The 23,932-nt window shown below is 47.8% G+C and overlaps 2 protein-coding genes across 2 annotated transcripts; both read right to left on the bottom strand.

The window, feature by feature from the left end:
* Positions 1–17,049: 17,049 nt before the first annotated feature.
* LOC123179281 (uncharacterized) lies at positions 17,050–18,814 on the bottom strand. Its single transcript, XM_044591545.1, has 4 exons — positions 18,519–18,814; positions 18,179–18,250; positions 17,640–17,770; positions 17,050–17,513 (listed from the first exon to the last, which is right to left on the bottom strand). Exons 1-4 carry the CDS (start codon positions 18,660–18,662, stop codon positions 17,375–17,377), a joined length of 486 nt encoding a protein of 161 aa, XP_044447480.1. The 5' UTR covers positions 18,663–18,814; the 3' UTR covers positions 17,050–17,374.
* Positions 18,815–20,468: 1,654 nt separating this feature from the next.
* LOC123179265 (uncharacterized) lies at positions 20,469–22,006 on the bottom strand. The gene is made up of 4 exons (XM_044591543.1): positions 21,717–22,006; positions 21,465–21,536; positions 20,887–21,011; positions 20,469–20,760 (listed from the first exon to the last, which is right to left on the bottom strand). Exons 1-4 carry the CDS (start codon positions 21,858–21,860, stop codon positions 20,619–20,621), a joined length of 483 nt encoding a protein of 160 aa, XP_044447478.1. The 5' UTR covers positions 21,861–22,006; the 3' UTR covers positions 20,469–20,618.
* Between the last annotated feature and the right edge of the window lie 1,926 nt (positions 22,007–23,932).

Genomic DNA, 23,932 nt, shown 5'->3' with positions numbered 1-23,932 from the left:
ACACTGGTCCGGCGTGCTCTCAGAGGCCGTCGCCGCCAACTGCCACCGCTCCATCTTCAGAGCTGTACAGATGCATCAACCTTGCTCGGTTCAGCTATCGTCGACGCCACCACGGCGCCCAACGGCACCTCCTCCCTGCGCGCAAACAGCTGAACACGTCGCGGTCGCCACTGATACACCTCAGCGCCATGCTGCCAAGTATCACCAGCCGACACAGCTTGAAGTCCTTGGAGGATCTGTCATGCGTAGCACCTGCCGACCAGGCATGACCAAGCGTAGCACCTGTCGGTCAGGCATGACTTGACATCTCCACCGAAGCTCCGTGCAAGACGAAGCCGCTCCACCTCCTGCCTCTGACTTCCAGCGCTGCTCCACAAACGATGCTCCCAAGAGAGAAACGACACCGCAGTGCCCCCATCGCCATCGTCCGATCTGGAACACCAGATCCTAGGGTTTCCCGGAGCAGCACGAGTGGGCCGACAGTAGTTACACGACGATGCCTTCATCAAGGTAACGGCGTAGAACGCCGCCATCGCCTGCCGTCGGCTCGGTTTTCACTGGCAACCATGTCTCCCCAACTCGCAGCCAGGACAAGATGATGGATCTCGAGATCTGATCACCAAGCTTCTGGCCGGCCACCGCCGACGAAGAAGATGGCCACCACCACTGGCTACACCGGCCAGAACAGATCTGCCATGGGTGCCGCCAAGCAGTCCACCAGGCCCTCGACGCCGCCGCCGATCTAAAGCCAGATGACATGCCGCCGAAGAGCGCATCGCGCCGCCGCCCGATCCAGGCCAGCCGCTGCAGCAGCCGCCCGTGGCCCAAGGCAGGGCCGACCGCTGCCACCGTCGAAGCCAACGCCGTCGCTTCTAGATCGGCCGCACCTCCACGCATGTTGGGGTCCCCCACCCCTGAGACGCGGGAGGGAGGAAGAGCCCCCGCCACCGCCGTCGGCCTCCGGGCGCAAGCCGGCGGCGGCAAGGGTTGGGGAGCCCGAGTCGCCCGAGCGGGGGGCGATCCGAGCATAATTTGCACTTGAGTTTGCTTTATATCCTTGCAGTAAGTATTACAAACCGGACATAGGCTGTTGGTGATTATGTGTCGACTAGCCAGGACCCCATAGCATGGTAAGATTCCATGAAGGCACTTCCAGGCAAATATTTTGATCTTTGCTGGTAAATAACACTTCCAGAGAGATCCTTCCAGACCATGTTCAAACCTGACGATCCCGCCGGTCCATCGGCACGCTGAATAGAGGGCCCGAATTGAGACTTCCACTCCATATGGTAAGCAGACCGGACTGAGAATACCCCATATTTACTAAACCTCCATGCAACAAAATCTTCCATGCCCGTTTGACTCAACGGGATTGCTAGAATTTGATTCACATCAACATCCCAGAAGATTGACCCGATTAGATCCTCATCCCAATTCCCGTGACTGGGTTAATTAAATCTTGCACTTCCCGAAAATACACTCGGAAGTTCAATTGTCTGGAGGTTACATTAGTTTATCTCCATGTTTTCGAACAGGTTTGTAAAGGAGTGCTGAATGAATAACCTTGTGTTGATTAAAAGAAAGTCAAGAATGATAGTCTCTGCCGCTTGGTGATGGGAAAAAACTCAAGGCAATCGAGTGAATGGATCTCTAATAGACGTCCACAATTTTGTTCGAGAGTGAGCCTTCAAAGACAATTGGAATCTGATAAAAGCAGTGGAGAGAATAAGGCCAACAACCATTTCCGATGACCCACCGTTAACGTACAACAAGCTATGTAATGTATGTCCACACCAAGTCCTACGGTTTCACTCGTATAGATAAGAGATCTAATAACATGATACAATGTCACACAATATCACAACAATAGTATGGTGCTAGCTAGCCAAACTGCATGTCATCATAATTTAACTGAAAACAAGCTGGGCCATCTTTGATTCTCAATCATCGATCATATCTTCACCGACTTTCTCTGCGAACCCTAACATCCTGTCAGCACCAGTGATACCAAATAGAAAAGCACTGCCATAAACGAAAAATGTCGCCTTGCAAGCCAAATCTAGCACACCTCGAGCCCTTTCTGTGTACTTCTTAAAGCGCCTGTATGTAAAGAGGAGTAGGTCAAATGCGAAATATATATATAACAACTCCTGTCAGACAAACTAACAGGAAATTACAGGAAGAAGATCAAGTGATTTTGTATCCTACATAGGGTCAAATGGTCTTTTTTGAGTGGCTTGTGCAAAAAATGCTTCTCAATAGCCTCCTTTTTTAGTGGGTTCTTCTCAATAGCCTTGTTCAACACATCATACAACTCCTCCTCCGCCTGCTGTATCAGGCGTGTAGAGTGTCCACAAGCATGCTGGAATGATACACATAGATAATAATGGTCAATGTACTTAATTTGCATCGTCGATCATTATTTAAGCACTGATTGTGACTGGTAAATAATTAAGAAAAATCATGTCAAGTCCGTCAATCAAAATATACGGAATGCATCCTTCATGTGTAGCAACTATTGTCAGAATCATACTTACCGTATATAGATGGAGCCAATATATAGTGTGTGCTCGGTTTGGTTTTGTTGCTAATTAAGTAAGGGCCTTGTTCAGTGGATTACCTGAAATCAGTCTAGGCTGATGGATCGTTATCTAGTACTCCCTCCGTCCGGAAATACTTGTCATCAAAATGGATAAAAGAGGATGTATCTAGATGTATTTTAGTTCTAGATACATCTCTTTTTATCCATTTTGATGACAAGTATTTTCGGACCGAGGGAGTAATAACTAGGAAATCAAGATTTCGCAAGTGCCTGGTTGGGCGCTAATTTTTTTTAAATAATACATTTTTTTAAATTATAGAAATATTACGCGAAAAAAAAGAAATTTCAAAAATAATACACCGTCGGCCCGCTGCAGGCCGATCGGCTAGCAGCAGGCCTAATCGGCCCACAGCAGGCCGATCGGCTAGCAGCAGGCCGACTGCAGGCCCGGCTGGCACGCGGCGGCCTGTGGTTGGTCGGGCCACGTCGCGCGAGGGGGAGGCAGTGGGCTGTCGGCTTGTGCGCCCCTGTCGGCCTACCGCCCGCCGATCGGCCAGCTGCTGGCCGACAGGGGGCTGTAGCCTGACACGCTGGCCGGCCCGGCCTTATCCTCTCCTTCCTTCCTCTCCTTCCTCCATTCTTCTTCTCCCATTGCTCATTTCTTTTGTGTTCTTCCTTCTCCTCTCTCTACAGAAAAATGGCACCCATTTGTGCACCTAAATGAGCAACATTTTCGCGATTTTGGCACCGTGAATGGGTTCAACTCATTTAGGGCAGCCAAAAGAGGTGTTGATCTACTGACGGGGTAGCTCGTGGTGGTCGTGGTGAGCATTTTGGTGGAGGTGGTGGTGGTGAAGTTGTGGCAGTGTGGTGGTGGTGAAGTTGGGGCAGTGTGGTGGAGGTGAAGCTGTTGTTCGTCGTGCTTCGTTGGAGCCGGAGCACCGGCAGTTTTTCGTTCGTCGTTCGTCGTTCGTCGTTCGCACGCATGCACGCTTCAAGGGTATATTTCAGCCCACATTTTATTTTTTGTAGGTGCTCCGGTAGTATACGTAAATATTGTTATTTGCCCCGGTAGTATAAGTAAATATTTGTGTGCGATTATTGTTATTTGGCCCGGTAGTATACGTAAATATTGTTATTTGCCCCGGTAGTATACGTACATATTATTCGTTCGCACGCACGCTTCGTTCGATGTGAAATAAAATTTGTGTGCGATTATTGTTATTTGCCCCGGTAGTATACGTAAATATTTGTAGTTGCTACGGCAAATTTTCGTAATATAGTTTTAGGTGTGTGAATTGTATTAGTTGTTAGTGGGGAAAATAAGTTGTTGCTTAATAGTTGACACGTACACAGGTGCGTGATAAGAAGTTTGAAACATGAATAAAAAGTTTGAAAGAAGAGACAAATTTTTTTAAAATTGATTAAAATTAAAAATACATCAACATGGGCCATATGATTGAAATAAAATGAATTATCATATTTGTCGGTTATATTATTATTATTATTATTTGAGGCCTATTTATTATTAGTAAACATGGGCCTATTTATTATATTATTATTAAAACAAGAGTCAAGCAACTCATCATAATCGTCCACATAGATTAAATTATATTGATCGTGAAATTTACTATGGTCCTGGTAATATATAGACATGTCTAATACTTGTATTTCGTTGTTGAAAAAAATAGGTGAGTCGAGATGTCCGATGTAGTGAAGTTGAGATTTTACTATGGTCCTGGTACTGTCCAAACAAATGAGTTGGGAGCAGATCTGAGTGAATTTACTCACATAGAGGTGGCAATCAGCGCACCACAAACATGGTCTGTTAGTCAGTTGAAAGAATGGATTGCGGCAAGTTTAGGTCTTGATACTGAAACACACACCGTCGGTGTTCATGCATTGTGGACACGGTCAAGTTCAAAAATTTACTTTTATTTGAGGCCAATAGAGGGAGACTCCGATTGGGTGCGGTGGTTACAAGGTTGTGAACGAAGGGGATGCAATCCTGTTGCTTTAGTGCTTCCCGTCGTGAAGGAGGTCACTGCACATGAAGGCGAGGGTGGCTACGAAGGACAGAGCAGTCAGGTAGAAGGAGGAAATGCTTATGGTTACGAACAAGGACAGAGCAGTCAGGTACAAGGAGGAAATGCTTATGGTTATGAACCAGGGCAGAGTAGTCAGGTAGAAGGAGGAAATGCCGATGGTGATTACAATGGCGAGGTGGACGCTGACGAGGTAGATGGGCACATGCAGAACCAGATGGAAGAAGAAGACACCGATGTTGAAAGGGGTCATGCCGATGATTCTGACGAGTCAGATGAAGAAGAAAATGCAGAGGAGGTCCCGAATCCTGCATGGTGGAATCATGACTTATCATCTGCAATGACCGTGAATGATGGACATGATTCAGCCTGGCAATATCACCAGAACAATATTGCGACGGGTGCTATGTATCCGAACAAGCAAGCCCTGAAGGATGCAATAATTAATTGGGGAATGTCCACGCAAAGGGTTTTCAAAGCTGAGGTGTCGAGTCAGAAATTCCTGACAATGGTATGCAAGAACGCAGATTGTCCCGCAAGGGTGCACGGCTTTCTCCCTGAGTATGGCACAAGTTGGGTGATAAGTGACTTAGTTAATCACACTTGTCTTATTCCGTGCATCCCTCAAGATCATGCCAACCTTTCATCCACGCTTATTGCTCGATTGTTTTACGATGAGATAGTGCAAGGCAAAGCTATGGAAGTGAAGGCAGTCCAGACAAAAGTCTTCGCCAGGTTGAAGTACAGAATTTCTTATGGCAAGGCTTGGAGGGCTAAGCATGCAGCGCTTGAGAGGAGATTTGGTTCTTATTTTGATGCATATGACTCTGTTCTCCACCTCCTCCACACCCTGCAGCAGCGGAATCCAGGCACCTATATCGATATCCAAGACATGTTCATGCCAGAGTTCCCAACTGTGAGGGTGTTGCATCGTCTCTTCTTCTCTTTCGGTGTATGCATCGAAGCTTTCAGGCATTGCCGACCGGTGATATGTGTTGACGGTACTTTTCTCATAGGCAAGTACAAGGGTCAGATCCTGACAGCCATAGGTCAAGACGGCCGAAATCAAGTCGTCCCACTGGCATTTGCTTTTGTGGAGAGTGAGAACATTGAAAGTTGGACATGGTTCTTCAGGCAGTTGAAAATATCATTTGTGAAGGAGAAGCCCAATGTGTGCATCCTTCATGACAGGCATGCAGGTATACTCAGTGCGATAAGGACACTAACAAACCCAGGCCCTGAGGAACAAGTTCCATGGCAGGACTTGCAGAGCCGTTGGTGCATGCGCCATCTCGGGGCTAATTTCTTCTCGCAGTTTAGAAAGAAGAACCTGATGAATCTGTTCAAAAAACTCTGCAAGCAGAACCAGTTATGGAAGTACAATTTGATACGCGACAGACTTAATGTGTGCACGCAGAGACACGTAAGGGACAGGAAAGCTGCAAGAGATGCAGTGGTGAGGGCACATGTTGAAGCAGTTGCTGCACAGTTGGCAACAGGAACAGCGACCGTGGAGGAGGAGGCTGTTGGGCTATGTGACCTGCCAGGCTTTGACCCACCTGGTACTAGGAGAAGGCTCGGGAGGTCCATTAAAACCTTCGAGCAGTGGATAGAGCATGAGCCTCTGGAGAGGTGGTATTTGCTACATGACACACATGGAGCAAGGTATGGTGTCATGACAGCGAACCTCGCGGAAACATACAACTTTGTCCTCAGAGGAAACCGTGCATTGACACTTACAGCCATCATTGAGGGTATTTGTAATAAGTGTGACACTATGTTCTGAATTTTTATTAAGTGTAGCACTATGTTCTGAATTTGTAATAAGTGTGACACTATGTTCTGAATTTTTATTAAGTGTGGCACTATCACTACAGGAATCAGCTATTTTGACGTCCGCCATGGCGGACGGCAAAGGCCTTTGCCGTCAGCTGCGGACGGCAAAAGGCTCCGGCAAAGTAGGCTACGGTAAGCAGCTGCTTTGCCGTCTGCTTCCTGGCGGCTGACGGCAAAGGACCCTTGTCGTCTGCCGCGGACGGCAACAAGAGCAGACGGCAATAATTGTGCTCTCAGTCCGTTAAGTGGCTAACGGCAGGCCTTTGCCGTCCGCCGCGGACGGCAAACTTTCTAGTGCCTTTGTCGTCCGCTTCCGCCTCGCCCGCTTCCGCCTCGCCCGCCGCATCGGCCGCCCCCGCTTCCGCCTCGGCCTGCGGTGCCACTTCCGCCTCGGCCGCCGCGTCGCGTCACGTCGGCCGCCCCCGCTGAGGCGCTGCCGCCTGCCCCCTGCCCGCTGCCGCCTCGCCTGCCCCGCGTGCCCCGACGCCTCCTGCCCCCCGCTTCCCGCTGCCGCGCTGCATGCCTGCCGCACTGCCGGCTGCCGCCTCGCCTGCCCCGCGTGCCCCGATGCCTCGCGGTCAACGCCGCCATCTCGTCTTCCGCGCGGCCGTCTCGTCTTCCGCGCGGCCGTCTCGTCTTCCGCGCGGCCGTCTCGTCTTCCGCCCGCCGCACTCTCGTCTTCCGCGCGGCGGCGCCTCCCTGCCGCATTAAATCCCGGCGCTATAAAACCCGCCCTGCGCGGCGAGTTTGGTCACACCGGCCACCTCCTCCACCGCCCCGCCCCCTCCTCTCCCTCTTCACATCGGCGTTCTCTTCGCGGGATGGCGTCCAGCGACTCGGACTCCGACGGCGTGGCACCGGGCGGCCACTGGCCGTCGAGCCTCACGTTGGGGCAGACGGAGGACCTCGCTCGATTCGGCCTCTACGTGCCGCCGGCGGCGAAGCTGCCGCGGCCGTGGAGGATCTCCGCGGACGGATTCCCCACGCAGGGCATACCGGCGACGCCGGCAGAGCTTCGCGCGCACCCCGGGGGACGCTACAACCGGAAGGGCCGCCGCCATTTTTGGAAGGGCAAGCGGTTCGACGACGTCATCGGCGCCTTCAAGCGCGCCGCCCGAGGGCTCCCTGTCGGCGATCTCTCTCGTGCAGTCGGGCCCTCCCAGCCACGCAGGGCACCCGCTCCCACCCCTGCCCCAGCAGCCCCGGCCGAGGTTGTGATCCCGCCGGAGCAGGCGGCGCTCCAGCAGGACGGCGACCCGGAGGACACGCCCGGGCTCCTCGCGATCCTGGCGCAGTCAGCGGAGGAGGCCGCCGCGGCGGCGGCGCTGGAGGCCTAGGAGGAGGCGGCGCTGCAGGCGGCGATGGCGGCGCAGCAGGCGGCGCTGGAGGCCCGGGAGGAGGCGGCGCTGCAGGCGGCGATGGCGGCGCAGCAGGCGGCGATGGCGCCGCCGGAGTGGCAGCAGGTGCCGCCGGAGTGGCAGCAGGAGTGGCAGCAGGCGCCGGCGGCGGAGGAGGAAGAGGATTCGGACGACGTCCCGGTGGACTGGGACGACGTCGCGAACCGGTCCAGCAGCGACGATGACGGCGGCAACGGCCCGGCCGTGATTGACCTAGATAGCGACGCCGAGTAGTTTTTTACTATTTATGTACGAACTACTTTATGTACGAACTTTTTTTAGTGTGTTGTTTGCGGCCCCTAAAACTAAACTAAAACTAAACCTAAAACTAAAAAAACAGAAAAAAAAAAAAGAAGGAAAAAAGGGGTAGAGCTCACCTGAGGCAGGGCCGGTGGAGGAGGTCGCCGGTGGAGGAGGGGGGCGGGGCGGTGGAGGAGAGGTGCGGGGCGGCCTGGGGCGGCGGCGCCGGGCCCGGGGCGGTGGGGCGGCGGGGGGCCGGGGCGGCGGGGTCCGGGGCGACAGGGCGACGGGGCGGCGGGGCGGTGGGGCCGGGGCGCCGGGCGGCGGCGAGTGCTGGGGGCGGCGGCGCGCGGCGGGCGGCGGCGGTGGGGTGGGATATGGGGTGGGATGTGTGGTGGGATGTAGTGCGCGTCGGCGAGGAGAGAGAGGGAGAGAACAGAGAGTAACGGGCGGGGGTACGGGCCGTTAGGTAGTGTCCTCTTTGCCGTCCGCCACTATTTGCCGTCCACCCTTTTGCCTCTTTGCCATCTGCTGGCAGACGGCAAAGAGGTGGGGCGTTAAGTTTTCCCCAAACGGGCGGGGGTGGGGGCCACCTCTCTCTTTGCCGTCTGCCAGCGGACGGCAAAGAGCCCGCAGATGGCAAAGAGCTTCTTTGCCGTCTGCCACTTCTTTGCCGTCAGCTTCTGGGTAGCTGATGGCAAAGAGCTTCTTTGCCGTCAGCTAGCATACGACAAAGAGCTGGCAGATGGCAAATTAGCTGATTCCAGTAGTGTATGTTCTGAATTTTTATTAAGTGTGGCACTATGTTCTGAATTTTTATTAAGTGTGGCACTATGTTCTGAATTTTTATTAAGTGTGACACTATGTTCTGAATTTTGTATGTGCAGGAATGTCGGGATTGTGGTTGCTGAATGGGGACATTGATAGGGGTCATCGTGCTGCGATATGGTATGAGCGCAAGCTTGAGCCTCTGGTCACTCGCACTCCTAAGGAAAACTGGAAGATACACTCAGGATGGCTTCAGCGGTACGTGATTTATTAATTTGCACACTGACATGCATATTAATGGTTGAAATGGGAGACACTAACTGAAAAGTTCTCTGATGAAGGTTGAAATGGGCCGGCCTTTTACCTTTCGCGCGTCTGGTTGAGTCTATCCCGGGTGAGAAACGCCTCGCCATCGATGGGTCTTTGCTGAGCTGCTTAGTGGACCGTTGGAGGCCAGAGACCGACACGTTTCACTTCAGATGGGGAGAGATGGCTCCTACTCTGGAGGATGTGTCACTTTTCTCGGACTACCGTTGGCAGGTCATGCCGTAGGACCGTTGGACGCACCGGCTGGTTGGGAGCGAGCTCTTACATAACTTTTTCATGGTGTTTTTTTTTATGCTCCGGATCCGGTATGGGAGCATCACGGACCTAAGTATGAGTGGTTGCTAAATTTCCAGGTAATTTCCCCTACCTATTATCTTCAAGTTATCGTGCATAAAGTTTTACAGAAAATAATTGCGGCTTACTAAAACTTTCTCTTCGCTTAATGCAGATCCAGAACTTCCGGGCGCCGTTGACTGCGGAACAGATCACTCGGAGCCTGGAGGCCTACTTACTGTGGCTTTTTGGCAAGGTGATGTTCACGGAGAACCATGTCACCACTATTAGCGCCCTCTACATCCCTATGGCACTCGAGATAGTGAGCGCTCAGACGGCGGATCAGATCAGACAGAGGAGTTGGGGTTCGGCGGTCTTAGCGGCTACATACCAAGGTATGTGCAACGGTTGCCAGCTTACATCGAGAAAGCCAGCCCTTCTTGGATGCCCTCTATTCCTACAGCTGTGGTCGTGGGAGAGGTTCTCTATAGGGCGACCAGATGTACGTGTTCATGAGCATATAGACGCCATGTTTGATGTTGACGGCATCGACATGCCTACTTTCGGTCTGTGTTGGACTCGTCGCGAGGTATGCACCGTGTTGTAGTTTAATGCAACTTTTTCTGCAGAAGAGATAGTTCGATGCTAGCGGCTACTAACTTTTCTTCTCTGCAGAGACGCTTTGCTAGTGATCAGACCAGGAAGGCATACACAGCATTGAACGAGCAGTTCGATGCGTACACCGGGGTCATCTGGCAGCCCTACACGGAAGCAGCCATACAAGCGAGATACCCTGCTGGTATGTCTGTGCTATGCACAAGGGACCGAGATTACTGGATGACAAAATCTAAGATCATCTTCGATGTCTTCGTCGAGGAGATGGCACAACAGAGGGTTATGAGGCAATTTGGTCTTCTGCAGTTGGAGCTACCTCCCCCTATAGAGAACCCGCTGCCAGCACACATCCACAGGTATTAACCAGTTTTTCAATGTTGCATTATCTTTCATAGTACTCCATTTGAAGCTTTAGGTAATTGTTGAACACACACCACAATTTTAGGACGACAAGGAAGGGCATGAACAGGACAACTGCTGACTGGCTAGTTAGACTAGAGCCGTATGTTATAGAATGGGAGACAGCAAACACAAATCTATGGCACGAGAATCACAATTTCGATCTCGATGAATTCAATCTCTATTTGCGGCGCTACATGACCGGAACACAGTTACGCATTGTTGAGTACTCCCACCCAGAGGAGATACCGGATCCTACTCCGTCGGATATGTACCCGAGCTATGATACTTCCGGCTCTAGGCAGTACGCGGTAAGATATATTTTCTTTACGTAATGTTGTCACATACTTTGACGTGCAAGAGATAGACATTAATTAATCGTCATGGAAATTTGCAGGCTACCTTGACACGCGAACTCTACGACGACGTGACCACCTTTGGACGATCACTATCGTCTGGACCTCTTCTTCAGCATCGTCCAGTGGTACAGCCCTTCTTGAAAAGAATTCAGAATAAGATACGGACTGTGTACGAGGCTATCACGTGCACCCGGAGAACCGATGTTGTTCAGCACCAGCAGGAGCAGGCGCGTCACTCCATGCACCGACATCAACCACGTCCACGTCTAGCACCTCAGCCGACAGCCAGGCCACCCCGTCCTGACCAACCTGGCAGTTCTACGTGGCACCCACAGCACTATGGTCCCACGTCGAGCTTCGTGTTTTCTCCACAGCCACAGCAACATGGTCCCTCGTCGAGCTTCGTGTTTTCTCCACAGCCACAGCAGCACGGTCCCTCGTCCAGTTTCGTGTTTGAGCCAGAGCAGACGTCACACCCAGCAGGTATGTGTCTTCATATTTACTGTTTTCAATATTAATTGACGCGACCTCATTCTTCATGATGATACGTTCCATCGCGTAGGAGCCTATGGATATCAGGCGTCTGTGTCGGCATCACATGATACGTGGGGGAGTGATCAACATCCCGAGGACAACATACATGCTCAGATGTCGCAGCACACCCAGTGGATGAACATGTTTTCGACTCCTCCACCAGGCCCCACACAGGATACACAGCATGACTAGGGAGAGTTTGAGATTCCTCCTCGTCACGTTAGGGCACCCGACAGGTTGGGATGGTCCCCGATTCCAGATCCGCCTCCCCGCCAGGCCAGACGTCGTCACTGACGCTTCTATCTATCAGTAGAGACATTACCATCTATTTCTGTGTGAGACTTATCTCTATTCTATGTATGAGACAAATGACTATGTACTTATGTACGAGACATATGCCTACTCTATTTTAGTACTCTGTGATCGGAACTGCAAGATCAAATTTAGATAGAACATAATATTCATACAACGAGACATTACAAACAATTAGATAGAACTACAAATAAATTAAATGATACGTAACTGAACTCACAACATACAGCATAAAAACTACATGAAGTCATCATCGTCATCTTCGATCGATGCAGAAACCTTGCCCTTCGATGATGAAGAACCCTTTCCCGCCATATGTTCGCGCCAACTTTTTCCCGCCACCGGTTTCCCGCCACCCGTTTCCTGCCAACCCTTTCCCGCCTTACCGCAGTCGTTCTTTCCCGCCATTTTCTCCTCTCTACCTATAAAACCCCCTTCAGACGGAGCTGGATAAGCATTGCAGTGTGGTGGTGAAGTTGGGGCAGTGTGGTCGAGGTGAAGCTGTTGTTCGTCGTTCTTCGTTGGAGCCGGAGCACCGGCAGTTTGGTGGCCGCCGTTCATCGTTCTTCGTTCGCACGCACGCTTCAAGGGTATATTTCAGCCCACATTTTATTTTTCCTAGGTGCTCCGGTAGTATTTGTTAATATATTTAGATGTCAACTAATTAGTTGTATTAGTTGCTCCGTTAATATTCTGTAATATATAGCTTGGTAATATATAGACATGTCTAATATTTGTTAGTGGGGATATTAAGGGGTAGGTTAGGTACTCAATGTGATTTGTGTGTTGCAGATGGCTAAGGGTACTCAGTGGGTGCTTAGCCCTATTGTTCATGTCCAAGGCTTTTCTCCAACTGTTGTGCAAGTTAGTGAAGTGGACATCACTTTTGATTGGTTGAAGACTACATTCATGTTGAAGCAAGGGTTGAAGGAAGACAATTTTGTGTACTACGTCAGCAGGAAGCAGTCAGATGGCCCTGGGGAAAGAAAATTGATTGACATAACTGATGATGGCAAGATTCAAGAAATGCTGAGCGAATGGGAATGGAAAAGGGTTGTTGAGTTGCATTGCTACAGGAAACCGAGTTATATGTGATGAATTTGTCATTCGAGATCCGCCTCCCCGCCAGGCCAGACGTCGTCACTGACGCTCCTATCTATCAGTAGAGACATTACCATCTATTTCTGTGTAAGAATTATGTCTATTCTATGTATGAGACAAATGACTATGTACTTATGTACGAGACATATGCCTACTCTATTTTAGTACTCTGTTATCGGAACTACAAGATCATATTTAGATAGAACATAATATTCATACAACGAGACATTACAAACAACTAGATAGAACTACATCTAAATTAAATGGCACGTAACTGAACTCACAACATACAGCATAAAAACTATATGAAGTCATGCAGTTGCAGTCGAGGGTGATACTTGCAATTGCAAGCCTAGTGTCGGACATGCAACTACCCACCCCCTCTTTCGAGGCCCACCTACAAAACAAAAGGTCAGTTGCGGTTGGGTATGTGGACATGCAGTTGCAGTCAAGGGCGATACTTGCAGTTGCAAGCCTAGTGTTGGGCATGCAAATGCCCCCTCCTTCTCTCGCCGCCCTCCGACAAAAACACAAGGCTAGTTGCATTTGGGAGGCAGACATGCAATTGCAAACAGGGGCGACACTTGCAGTTGCAAGGCCTAATGTTGGACATGCAACCACCCCCTCTCCCACGGCTGATTTACAAAACAAAGGCCGATTGCAGTCGGGTGTGGGCATGCAGTTGCGTGCCTAGTGGCAAACATGCAACTGCCTCCCTCCACGAAACACCATAGAATTGCGGGCAGGTGTGACACTTGCAATTGCGTGACTAGTGAAAAACATGCAACTTCCCCCTTCCCGATAAAACACTACTGAGTTGCAATATCAGTCGGGGACGACACTACACTTGCATGCCTATTGGCAGACATGCAACTACCCCCCCCCCCCTCCCCTGACAAACACACCACTGAGTTGCAATCGCGTTGAAGACATGTAGTTGTAGTTGGGGACCGCACTTGGAGTTGTGTGCCTAGTGGCAGACATGCAACTATCCCCTCTCCCGACAAAAAAAGAAAAAAAATCATATACGCAAAGGTCAGTCCTTCACCAATTGCATGTGGAGTGAGACGTGTGTAGTTGTGCAAGGATAAACGAACATGCTACATACAATCAATTTTTCCTTCGAGGCTAAAAATAAAGAATAAATAAAAACATAGTTACACACGAATACAATGTGTGTTGATGACAAAAATAAACGTGAACAATTAATAATTAATAAAATTCAAAAAAATAAAAATGAAAAAAAAACACAAACATACTTCAAAGAAGAAATTATGAGAGAAAAAAGAACAAGAAAAAATGAGAAGAATGGAAATAATTGATAATTTTAAAAGAACAAACAAAAAAATCAAAAGGAAAACTATCCTAGAAATCCAAAATGAATTGGCACAAGCCATTTTGAAAAAATAATACAGAATGTTGCGACCGGAAAGAGGAAATGCAACACAAATTTGCACGAATTGGCGCATAGATTAAACGATTTATCGCATTACAAAATCTTATACGAGCAAAGTTTGACCCACAACGTGGAGAAAAATAAAAAAATGCATGGAGGAAAATAGAAGTGTGCATTGATTATGGCATGCTAGAAGATATAGGGAAACATTGGACACACATGCTGATCTAGTAAAAAAACACAACGCTTTGCTCTCTGCACTTTGCACAGTCTATTTTCAATCGTAGCCCAACAGAAAAAAACTAAAAGAAACATGCCGGCCGTGTCATCCTAACAAGCTGATTTAAACGTGACAAGCAGCTAGCATAAAAGAAAAATCAAGGCATCGACTGAGACTTCAATAGAAATCAGTCGACTGATTTTTAGTCGTTCCATTAGAAAAGGTCTCGTGCCTCCATGCACACCAAACCCACTCATGCTACCAATACCCAGAAGTTCATAATGATGCATGGAAATTCAACGATTTCTAGAATTATAACTTATTAATCTAAAAACAAAATCTACTCCCTGCGTTCCTAAATATAAGTCCTTTTAGAGATTTCACTATAGACTACATTCGGAGCAAAATAAGTGAACCTATACTTTAAAAGGCATCTATATACATCCGAATTTACTCTCTATAGTGGAAGGATCCGGCTTGCCTGCTCCCTCTCCATGCTCCCATCCGTGCTCCCACTTCATCCTACGGCTGTTCTTTTCCCTTTTTCTTTTCTAATCTAATCATCTCCCCCCTGATTTTCAGGGGGTGGGGCCGGACCTTATTTTCTTCCAATCAAATCAAGCCACGTATGCGGGAGCACGGATGGGAGCATGGGAAGGGAGCAGGCAAGTCTCGTCCATAGTGGAATGTCTAAAAAGACTTATATTTAGGAATGGAGGGAGTATACGCCCAATGTTTTTTTTTTTTTTGCATTGTATAACTATAAAAGGGGCAATGTAGTTTTACTGGATAGAAAGTTCTTTATTTACGATGTGAGGATACTCATGATACTTATAAGATGATATTATGGGACATTTTTTTTACGATGTTTGTCCAGTGTTTTTGATGATGTTTGTATGTGCATTCGTGTTCCAAACACACATATATACCAAAAAGGCTTTTGCACGGCTCTATAAATAAAGCAATCACCACAAACATACAAGGTTCAAATTACCAGCATTCACACACAAAGTCACAATACAGAAAAAAAATAAGGTTCTCAACAGCCGAACATGCCCAAAAGAAGACATAAAAATGCCAACAGGCCGCGTAAATGGAGCCAGGCTCCTGTTGAGGTCGAGGGAAGGGTGGCGCTAGGCAAAGGGCAAAGGACCTGTGGCAGGCAGTGGGGTCGTTGATGGAGCTATGATCGATCCTAGCCGCGGTTAAGCAGCTTCGACAGCTACAAGAAACCACACTGTTTCTAAATCGCATCCATGGGACGACGCAGAAAGGACCGCTCGATCACTAGCTTGTTACGGTTAGTCCATAGAGTCCAAACAAGAACTCCAATGCCACCAGCCACCTAATGTGGTGGGAACCGCTGAGCTAGCTTCTAGTTCTTCAAATTGGCCTGGAAAATTCGTGTGGCCCCACCCACCGAAAACCACCTCACTGAAGCAACTCCACAGGAATTGAGCCGTAATACATGAGAAGAAAATATGGTTGGAGTCCTCGGTCACCTCGCAGAGCGGGCAGAAGCCATCTCCAAGTCCATGGCGCTTCAGGACCTCCACCCTAGAGGTGACCCTACCTCGGATCCAGATCCAAAGGAAGTTTCAAATTTTCTAGGGAAGCATAATCGACAATAGCGTGCCATGAGGGGTGACGGCGCTAGCGAAGGGGAATTTACTTGTTTCATTGTTTTTTCCATTACATGGTTTCGCTAATTTTTCATTCTAGATTTCAGTACTATTTCATTCAGGTTCCATTTCTATTTTTGAAGCTTTCAAATAAGTTTCATATCATTTTGTAAAATTATCTTTCATGGTTGGACTGGGCACTAATAGTGTTCCCTTCACATACTTTCTATACTATATCAATTCCATATCATCACAAATTTACATGTTTTCGTTAATTATTCATACACCCCCCTTTGTATGTTTTCATTCCACACCTCATCCATGTATCATCTTGGATTTTATATAAGTTTTACTATGGGTTATTACATTTACTTTTGCATGTCTTTATTATAGGTTCCCTCCTGTTTCACCGTCGTATCATCTCACATTTCATATAAGTTTGATTATCATATCAATTTTGAATTTAAACTTGTTCAAAACATGTTCAAGTTTGATCTTGTTTTAAAGATATAAATGTCAGGAACACGAATCTGCAAACGGATTCTAAATCGGATCATTGGTTCAAAGGTTAAAAGTGTTACAAATTTTAGATTCCGACTAAAAGCATGTGTGGATTGGCTATGGGATGAAAGAATAAAGTAGTTTTAGTGCAATAAATGCCTGCCCCAAAACAAAATCGGTAGAGTACTCATACGCAAATTGTGTACATGCACACACGGCGAGCATGCAGGGCCGCGGTAGAAACCGGTTCCGCTAGAATTTCATATCGCCTACTAGTAGTAGCAATCGATGTGGATATCATACTTGTCCCTTTTATTCCTGAATGCGCGACAAGTTTCGACAATCTGTCTGTTGATACAATTATCATCTCTAACATTGAGAGGCTCTAAGATAAGGTGGGTCCTTTTTTAATTTGCACTTGTTTAATTACTAGTCTCCCCATGTTTTTGAACATGTTTGTAGTAGAGTGCTATATGAGTGACCTCATGTTGATGAAAAGAACGTGCAAAATGAATAGATCAAGAAAAGGCAAATCATAGGGCAGTCATGAAGTGAAGGGATCTATACAAGACATCACACAATTAGTTTTCAGAGTGAAACTTCCAAGGTTTTTTGACATGGTGAAACTTCTAAGTTGATCGCTATCACTTTGCATCGAAAGCACTAGACATAAGCTAATAAAACCAACACTGAATGCAAGTGACCATACAAGCTATGCAAGTATGTTTGTCAAGCTACGGTATCATTCACGCATGAAGGCAATGTGCCCGAAAAGATATATATAGAGAGATATAATAACATGATACCATGTCACACAATATCACAATTTATGATAGCACAGTGCAAGCTAGCCAAACTTCGGAGGCCATCATTGGTTCTCCTTTTCTTTATCTTGTCTTCTCTGGTTTTCCTTGGTAGCAGCCAAACAACTCAAAGATAAGAGAACTAATCAGACTGAAGCCAAACAACGCCTTGGCAGCTCCACGGACCACAGCCTTAGCCGCATTTCCATAGGCCTTCACATACCTGCAGGTAGAGAGAGGTAGGTCAAATAAGATATATGTATCAACTCCTGTCAAACAAACAAACAGGAAATTGAAGAAGAAATCGATCAATTATTGTATCTGAATGCATCTTGTATATTGTACGTACAACTCAAAGGCATCTGGTGCTGCTTCCTTGTGAAGCTCGTCCAACTTATTATGCCACGAGGCACGAAGTGTCTCCATCCTGCACTGGACCTCAGATTCCAAGGCAGACGGCTCCTGTAGTCTCTTGGATATCTGGATTGATACACATAGATATTGCTTAAACGATATGTACTTATTTGCATCATCAATTTTAGGTAAGCGCTGACTGCGACCGGTAAATAATTCAGAAGGATACTGTCTTGTCTGTCAGTTGGATATGTACAGAATGCATGGTGCACGTGTATCAACTAGCCACAGAATCATACTTGCCGTATATGGATAAATGAAGTCACATAATCATCATACTGTACTGGATGCATCAATCTGAAGATGAGTTGGAACTAATTATTTGCTAAAGGGACGAGCAAAAAGTCATAATGCTTCAAGTCAGATCAGCCAGGAAAACTAAGGTTGCTTAATGATATGATTTGCACTGAATTCAATTATCGGATTTCAGCAGATAAATCATGAGATAAAAGATGTCAATTTTGGTTTAGGTACCTCGCTAGCGAGCTGGCGGTTGCGCATGATCCGGCCTGTCTCAAGGAGGAGTCGATCCGGCACCTGCGATCGCTGGAGCAGGCCAGCAGGGACGAGAAAAAGTCATTCTCAGATCAACCAGGAAAATAAGTTGGTTAAATGATAGTAAGCAGCAGTACGTCAGGATGTACTCGTTCAGGTCAGGTTAAGTAATCTTGCTTTGTTTCTACTAGTAGATAGATGCTTCTGTTTCGGTTGCACAGAATTCGATTGTGGTTGGCTACATCGACCCTTGATGCCGTGAGATACATATAAATCATGAGAAAAATTAAAAGATGTCAATTTTGGTTAAGATATATACCTCGCCGGAGACCTGGCTGGAGAGCTGGCGGGAGCGCATGAGCCTGCTTGGCGCGAGCAGGCGTCCCTCCTCCGCGACCGCCGCCTGCGTCCGCTGGAGCAGGGAGCCACCGAGACTCCTCGCCGCGCACCGAACCGCCGCCATCGTCGCCGGCCTGCCAACAATTGGTTAGGGATTAGGATGACAAGTGCAGCTTACGTTGCGGATCGGGGCGTTCCCCTCAGGCGGCTAGGGTTTCTCGTTCGCTTTCCTTCCGCCTCCGCTGATAACACGAATTGGTAGTTAACTCTTTCTTCTTTGTTTTTTTTTCTTTGGCAGAAACTTTTTTTTTTATTAAGGGGCTGCTACGTGTCGGCCGGCTGATCTTTTTAACCTCGCAAGCCATCAGATTTAACACAATCTAGTCGCTAAACGTGCTCTTCTACCTTTGCTACAAGACCTCGTTGCAGAAACAACATTTCCATAGAGGTTATTTTGCGGATTTTTTTTTGCAACATAGGTTTTGTTGCGGATTTTTTTCAACATAGGTCGCGTTGTAGAAGTTTTTTATGCAACATAGGTCGTGTTGCGGAATTTTTTCTGTCTTTCTTTCTTTTGGCAAAAACGATGATGTTGTGAAAGAAGTTTTGCAACATAGGTAATGTTGCGGAAAATTTTGCAAATAAAAAAAGTGTGCACAACCAGCGTTGTTGTTGCCTGTGTCGAGCGCGCCGCTGCCAACTGCAACAGAGCATTAGTACCACTGCCCCTGCTATTGTAGAAGCACGCCGCTACGGGGGAGCACACCAACGCGACGGGACACAACTACCACCGCCCACCAACGCGACGGGGCACCACCACGACCGCCGACCAACGTGACAGGGGACCACCACCGCCGCCCACCATCGCATCCCTCCCTTAATTTCGCCCCTGCAGGAATGGGGAAAATATGTGGATCTAGTGGGGAAAGGATGCACACCTGCTGCTTCTGTAGCCGTCAGCGACCTCAGATCGCGTCGTCATCGTCCAGTGTGGCTGGTCTGCCGCGGTCGCCTAGCCGCCGTCTACCACCCAGTCGCCGTCACTGTCCCAGCCGCACGGTGCTCCGCCTCTCCGCTGCTGGCTCTAACCACAGAGCTTTGAAACACGCTCTTAGTTGCACAAAACGTTTCTGAAACAGCAGCTGAGCTGCAGACCTGTGCGCGTGGGTGTGGGGTGCTATCGGCCGTTGGATCAAAAGACGATCCGACGGACACTGAGCCGGTAGACGTGGGCGCGAGATCGGCCGACAGAAGGTATGTTTTTCCCATATTTTAAACCAATCAATAAAAAGATAAGTTACTATTACCTCCGTTCCTAAATAAAAAGATAAGAAACTATATATATGCTCTCTCCGTTTTCTAAATAAAAGTCTTTTTAGACATTTCAAATGAACTACAACAAAAGAATGTATGTAGACATATTTTAGAGTGTAGATTCAATGATTTTGCTCCGTATATAGTCACTTGTTGGAATCTGTAGAAAACACTTATATTTGAGAACGAAAGGAGTATTTCGAGTATAGATTCACTCATTTTGCTCCGTATATAGTCCATAATGAAATATTTAAACAGACTTATATTTAGGAACGGAGGTAATAGTAACTTATTTTTTATAGTACTATTCATACGGAGAGGAATCCATATGTACATACTATTAAACATTGCCCTCTTCGTGAACAGTGCTTCCGCAGAAAAAATGCGCATACTATTAAAAAACTGGGATTTCTTTTACACATCATTTCTCTCCCCCTCCTTCACCCCCGTGTCATTATATAAAGGATTATGATTTAGGTTTTCTTTAACGCATCATTTCTCTCCGTCGGCATACTCATGCAGAGCCATCACAATCGCCTCCCGATTCTTTCCGGTGATGTTGCTGCCAACGCACAAAACAGTAGACCGGGACATTATATTTGCAAGAACAGTAACCGGCGGGAATAATTAATTCTTTATCGACTGTCCATCTCTACACCACGACATGAGTGAACAGTGCATCAACAATTACCTGAACAAAAAATCAGATAGCACAGTGCTAGCTAGCCAAACTACAGAGGTGAACTCCTTTTCTTTATGTTGTCTTTCACTGGTTTTCCTTGGTAGCAGCCTGGTCTTCCACCTCGTTGCCACCAAAAATAAGAGAAGTAATCAGACTGAAGCAAAACAACGCCTTGGCAGCTCCACGGACCACAGCCTTAGCCGCATTTCCGTAGGCCTTCACACCCCTGCAGGTAGAGAGAGGTAGGTCAAATAAGATATATGTATCAACTCCTGTCAAACAAACAAACAGGAAATTAAGGAAGGAATCAATCAAGTATTATATCTCCATGCATCTTGTATATTGTACGTACAACTCAAAGGCATCTGGTGCTGTTTGCTTTTGAAGCTCCTCCAACCTATCACACGAGGCATTAAGCGTCTCCTGTGTCCACTGGAACTCAGATTCCAAGGCAGACAGCTTCTTTTTCTTGGGGATCTGGATTAATACACATAGATAATGGTCACTGTACTTACTTTGCAACATCAATCATGAAGTAAGCACTGACTGCAACTGGTAAATAACTAAGAAGGGTATTGTCTTGTCTGCCAGTTCAAAATGTACAGAATGCATGGTGCATGTGTATCAACTAGGCACAGGATCATAGTTGCCGTATATGGATATGCATAATCATACTGTACTAGCATGCATCAAGCAGAAGATGAGTTGGAACTAAGTATTTGCTAAAGGGATGAGCAAAAAGTCATAATGCTTGGATCAACCAGGGAAAAAAAAGGTTGCTTAATGATATGATTTGCATCCAGTCCAGTTGTTAGTACAGCTTCAAGTCAGATTAAACAAGCATGGTGTTGTTTCGCTTGCACTGAATTCAATGATCGGATTTCAACAGATAAATCATGAGATAAAAGATGTCAATTTTGGTTTAGGTACCTCGCTGGCGTGCTGGCGGTAGCGCATAAGCCAGCCTGGCTCGAGGAGGAGTCGCTCCGGCACCTGCGATCGCTGCAGCAGGCCAGCAGGGACGAGTAAAAAGTCATTCTCAGATGAACCAGGAAAATAAGTTGCTTAAATGATAAGCAGCAGTTGGTCACGATGTTTCAGGTCAGGTTAAGTAATCCTTGATGTCGGTGAAATCCATAAATCATGAGAAAATTATAAAGATGCCAATTTTGGTTAAGATACCTCGCTGGAGACAGTGTCGGAGAGCTGGCGGGGGCGCATGAACCTGCTTGGCACGAGCCGTTGTCCCTCCCCCGCGACCGCCGCCTGCGTTCGCTGGAGCAGGGAGCCACCGATCCTCCTCGCCGCGAACCGAACCGCCCCCATCGTCGCCGGCCTGCGAACAATTGGATAGGGAATAGGATGACAAGTGCAGCTTACGTTGCGGATCGGGGCGTTCCCCTCAGGCGGCTAGGGTTGCTCGTTCGCTTTCCTTCCGCCTCAGCGGACAACACGAATTGGTAGTTACTAACTCTTTCTTCTTTGTTTTTTTTTGTTTTGGCCCAAACAATATTTAATATTTTTTAAACCAATCAACAAAAACTAAAATTATATGTAAAACAATACGTTCTTCTTAGTTAAAAAAACACACTGTTCTTCTTCTTCCTTCAATTGACTGCCGCGTGCCAGAGATTGAAAAACACACTGGGCAGCGAGGAGAAGCAACAATACACACGTGTTCGACAGCGAGCAACAACAACATGCAAGCGTTCGGCGAGGAGTCAAGCCTTATGCCGGCATTGGCATGCCATGGGAAGCCACGTTGGCCATTGGAAGTCGTCGCCACCACCATGAAGCGGAGGGCCGCGCCAGGACTCCACCGCCTCACCTCGCGCCTCGTTGGGCGCCCCTTGTTGCAGGCAAGCTGTGCGGTAGCTGGTCACGATGACTGTCAGTTGGTACATCCATGGCGCCTCCGGATCTTTTTGTTGTTCTCACTGTGGAAGTGGACATTGCCTTGTCATCCTTGAGCGGGTCATGGTCGTAACCACCTTTCTCGAAGGAGATTCCGCCGTCTTTCGCGTCTTTGATTGTTCTCTTAGGTGAGCCTCCCACTTGGTAACCACCTGTCCACCGATGCTTATTCCTATTCCTTCTTTATCCCTGAGTAACGCCCGTCTTTTTTTTTGGGGGTAAAAGGGTTGTATTACTCAAGAGCATAGAAGTTCCTTCCTACACATGCTAGGGATGTTAGCCAGGCCAGAGCGGAGCCAGACCACCGTACGGTCCTCCATTCTACCAAAGTTTGCTAATACATGGCTTATATTATTTTGCTCTCTAAAGATATGAGTAACACTAGACTCCCTACTACCCAAGAGAAGTTTGACCTCTGAAACCACCATTCCATGTTCGGAGCGGTCTTGTCCAACGTAGAGAGAAGTGTTGATAATGTGATGTAAAACAATCTAAGAGATAATGAACAATATTCCCTGAAGGAACCTCGGTTGGAGTGCGACCCCTTCCTTACCCCTTCATCTCTCCTCCCGAGTGAACAAGCGACTAGGGTTCCTGCCTCCCTTCGGCGGTGCTGCCGATCTGCCTCGCCTCGTGCGGCCTTAGGGTCATGGGGGCACAATGGATCTCGACCCTTGCCACGGGAGGGCTTGGTTTTTAGATGTTTCTTTGAGTTTTGTTAGGGTTTGAGTCTTCCTCAGGAAGGCGAGGCAGCGGCAACTTCCTAAAGATGGAATAATGTTCTCCCCGCCTAGCGCTCGTCATAGTGGTGTGTGTGTAGCATCTTCAAAGGGCGTGTGAAGGTCTGTCTCCGGGGGATGTTGCAGGATTCGGTTGGTGGTTGTCCTTGGTGGATCGGCTTTAATGCTTCTTCAGTGACCATGTTAATGTGTCTTCAGGTTAGGTCCTCCGGAGGCGGTTGTTCTGGTGTGTTGTTCCTATGGAGTCTTAGCACGATGATTTTCCTATAACAAGTTTAGTCTGGCTCCATTGAGGAAGGGACGATCACAACGGCACGCCTTCAGCTCTAGATGTATTTTTTATTATTTTTGGTCATGATTGAAGATGAATAGATCGAAAGTTTTCTAAAAGAAAGAAGGGCCTAGATGGTGACGGTGTCTTGAACTAGTGGGTACTAACCTATATGACCCATAGTCCATGGGCCGAGCATACGGCCCGCCGATCTTCAAAAGGAGGAACTCCAGAAGCTACGAACTCTGGCGTGATCAAGACGGACACCACCGAAGACTTGGCTTACACTTCAAGGACTACTCTAATAGTCGGCGTGTTTATTCTTAGTTGGCAACCGACCATGTGTAACCCTAGATATACCCCGGTGCCTATATAAGTCGGGGTCTTTAATCCATAGAGATAGAGCCATTACTCGCCTTAGGGTTTAGAACACAACATACGATCTTGAGGTAGATCATCTTGTACTCGATACC

Source organism: Triticum aestivum, chromosome 1D, assembly GCF_018294505.1.
Source record: "Triticum aestivum cultivar Chinese Spring chromosome 1D, IWGSC CS RefSeq v2.1, whole genome shotgun sequence".
Taxonomy (NCBI): Eukaryota; Viridiplantae; Streptophyta; class Magnoliopsida; order Poales; family Poaceae; genus Triticum; species Triticum aestivum.
The sequence above is the reverse complement of the archived record's forward strand: the minus strand, read 5'-3'. Positions and strand labels throughout refer to the sequence as shown.

Excerpts from the sequence above, each read along its gene's own strand:
- LOC123179281 (XM_044591545.1), bottom strand. The coding sequence starts at position 18,662 with ATGGCGGCGGTTCGGTGCGCGGCGAGGAGTCTCGGTGGCTCCCTGCTC. Across the intron at positions 18,251-18,518 it reads CCAGCCAGGTCTCCGGCGAG|CGATCGCAGGTGCCGGATCG; the intron begins GTATATATCTTA and ends GGCCTGCTCCAG. Across the intron at positions 17,771-18,178 it reads ACCGCCAGCTCGCTAGCGAG|ATATCCAAGAGACTACAGGA; the intron begins GTACCTAAACCA and ends GTATCAATCCAG.
- LOC123179265 (XM_044591543.1), bottom strand. The coding sequence starts at position 21,860 with ATGGGGGCGGTTCGGTTCGCGGCGAGGAGGATCGGTGGCTCCCTGCTC. Across the intron at positions 21,012-21,464 it reads ACCGCCAGCACGCCAGCGAG|ATCCCCAAGAAAAAGAAGCT; the intron begins GTACCTAAACCA and ends GTATTAATCCAG. Across the intron at positions 20,761-20,886 it reads GCACCAGATGCCTTTGAGTT|GGGTGTGAAGGCCTACGGAA; the intron begins GTACGTACAATA and ends CTCTACCTGCAG.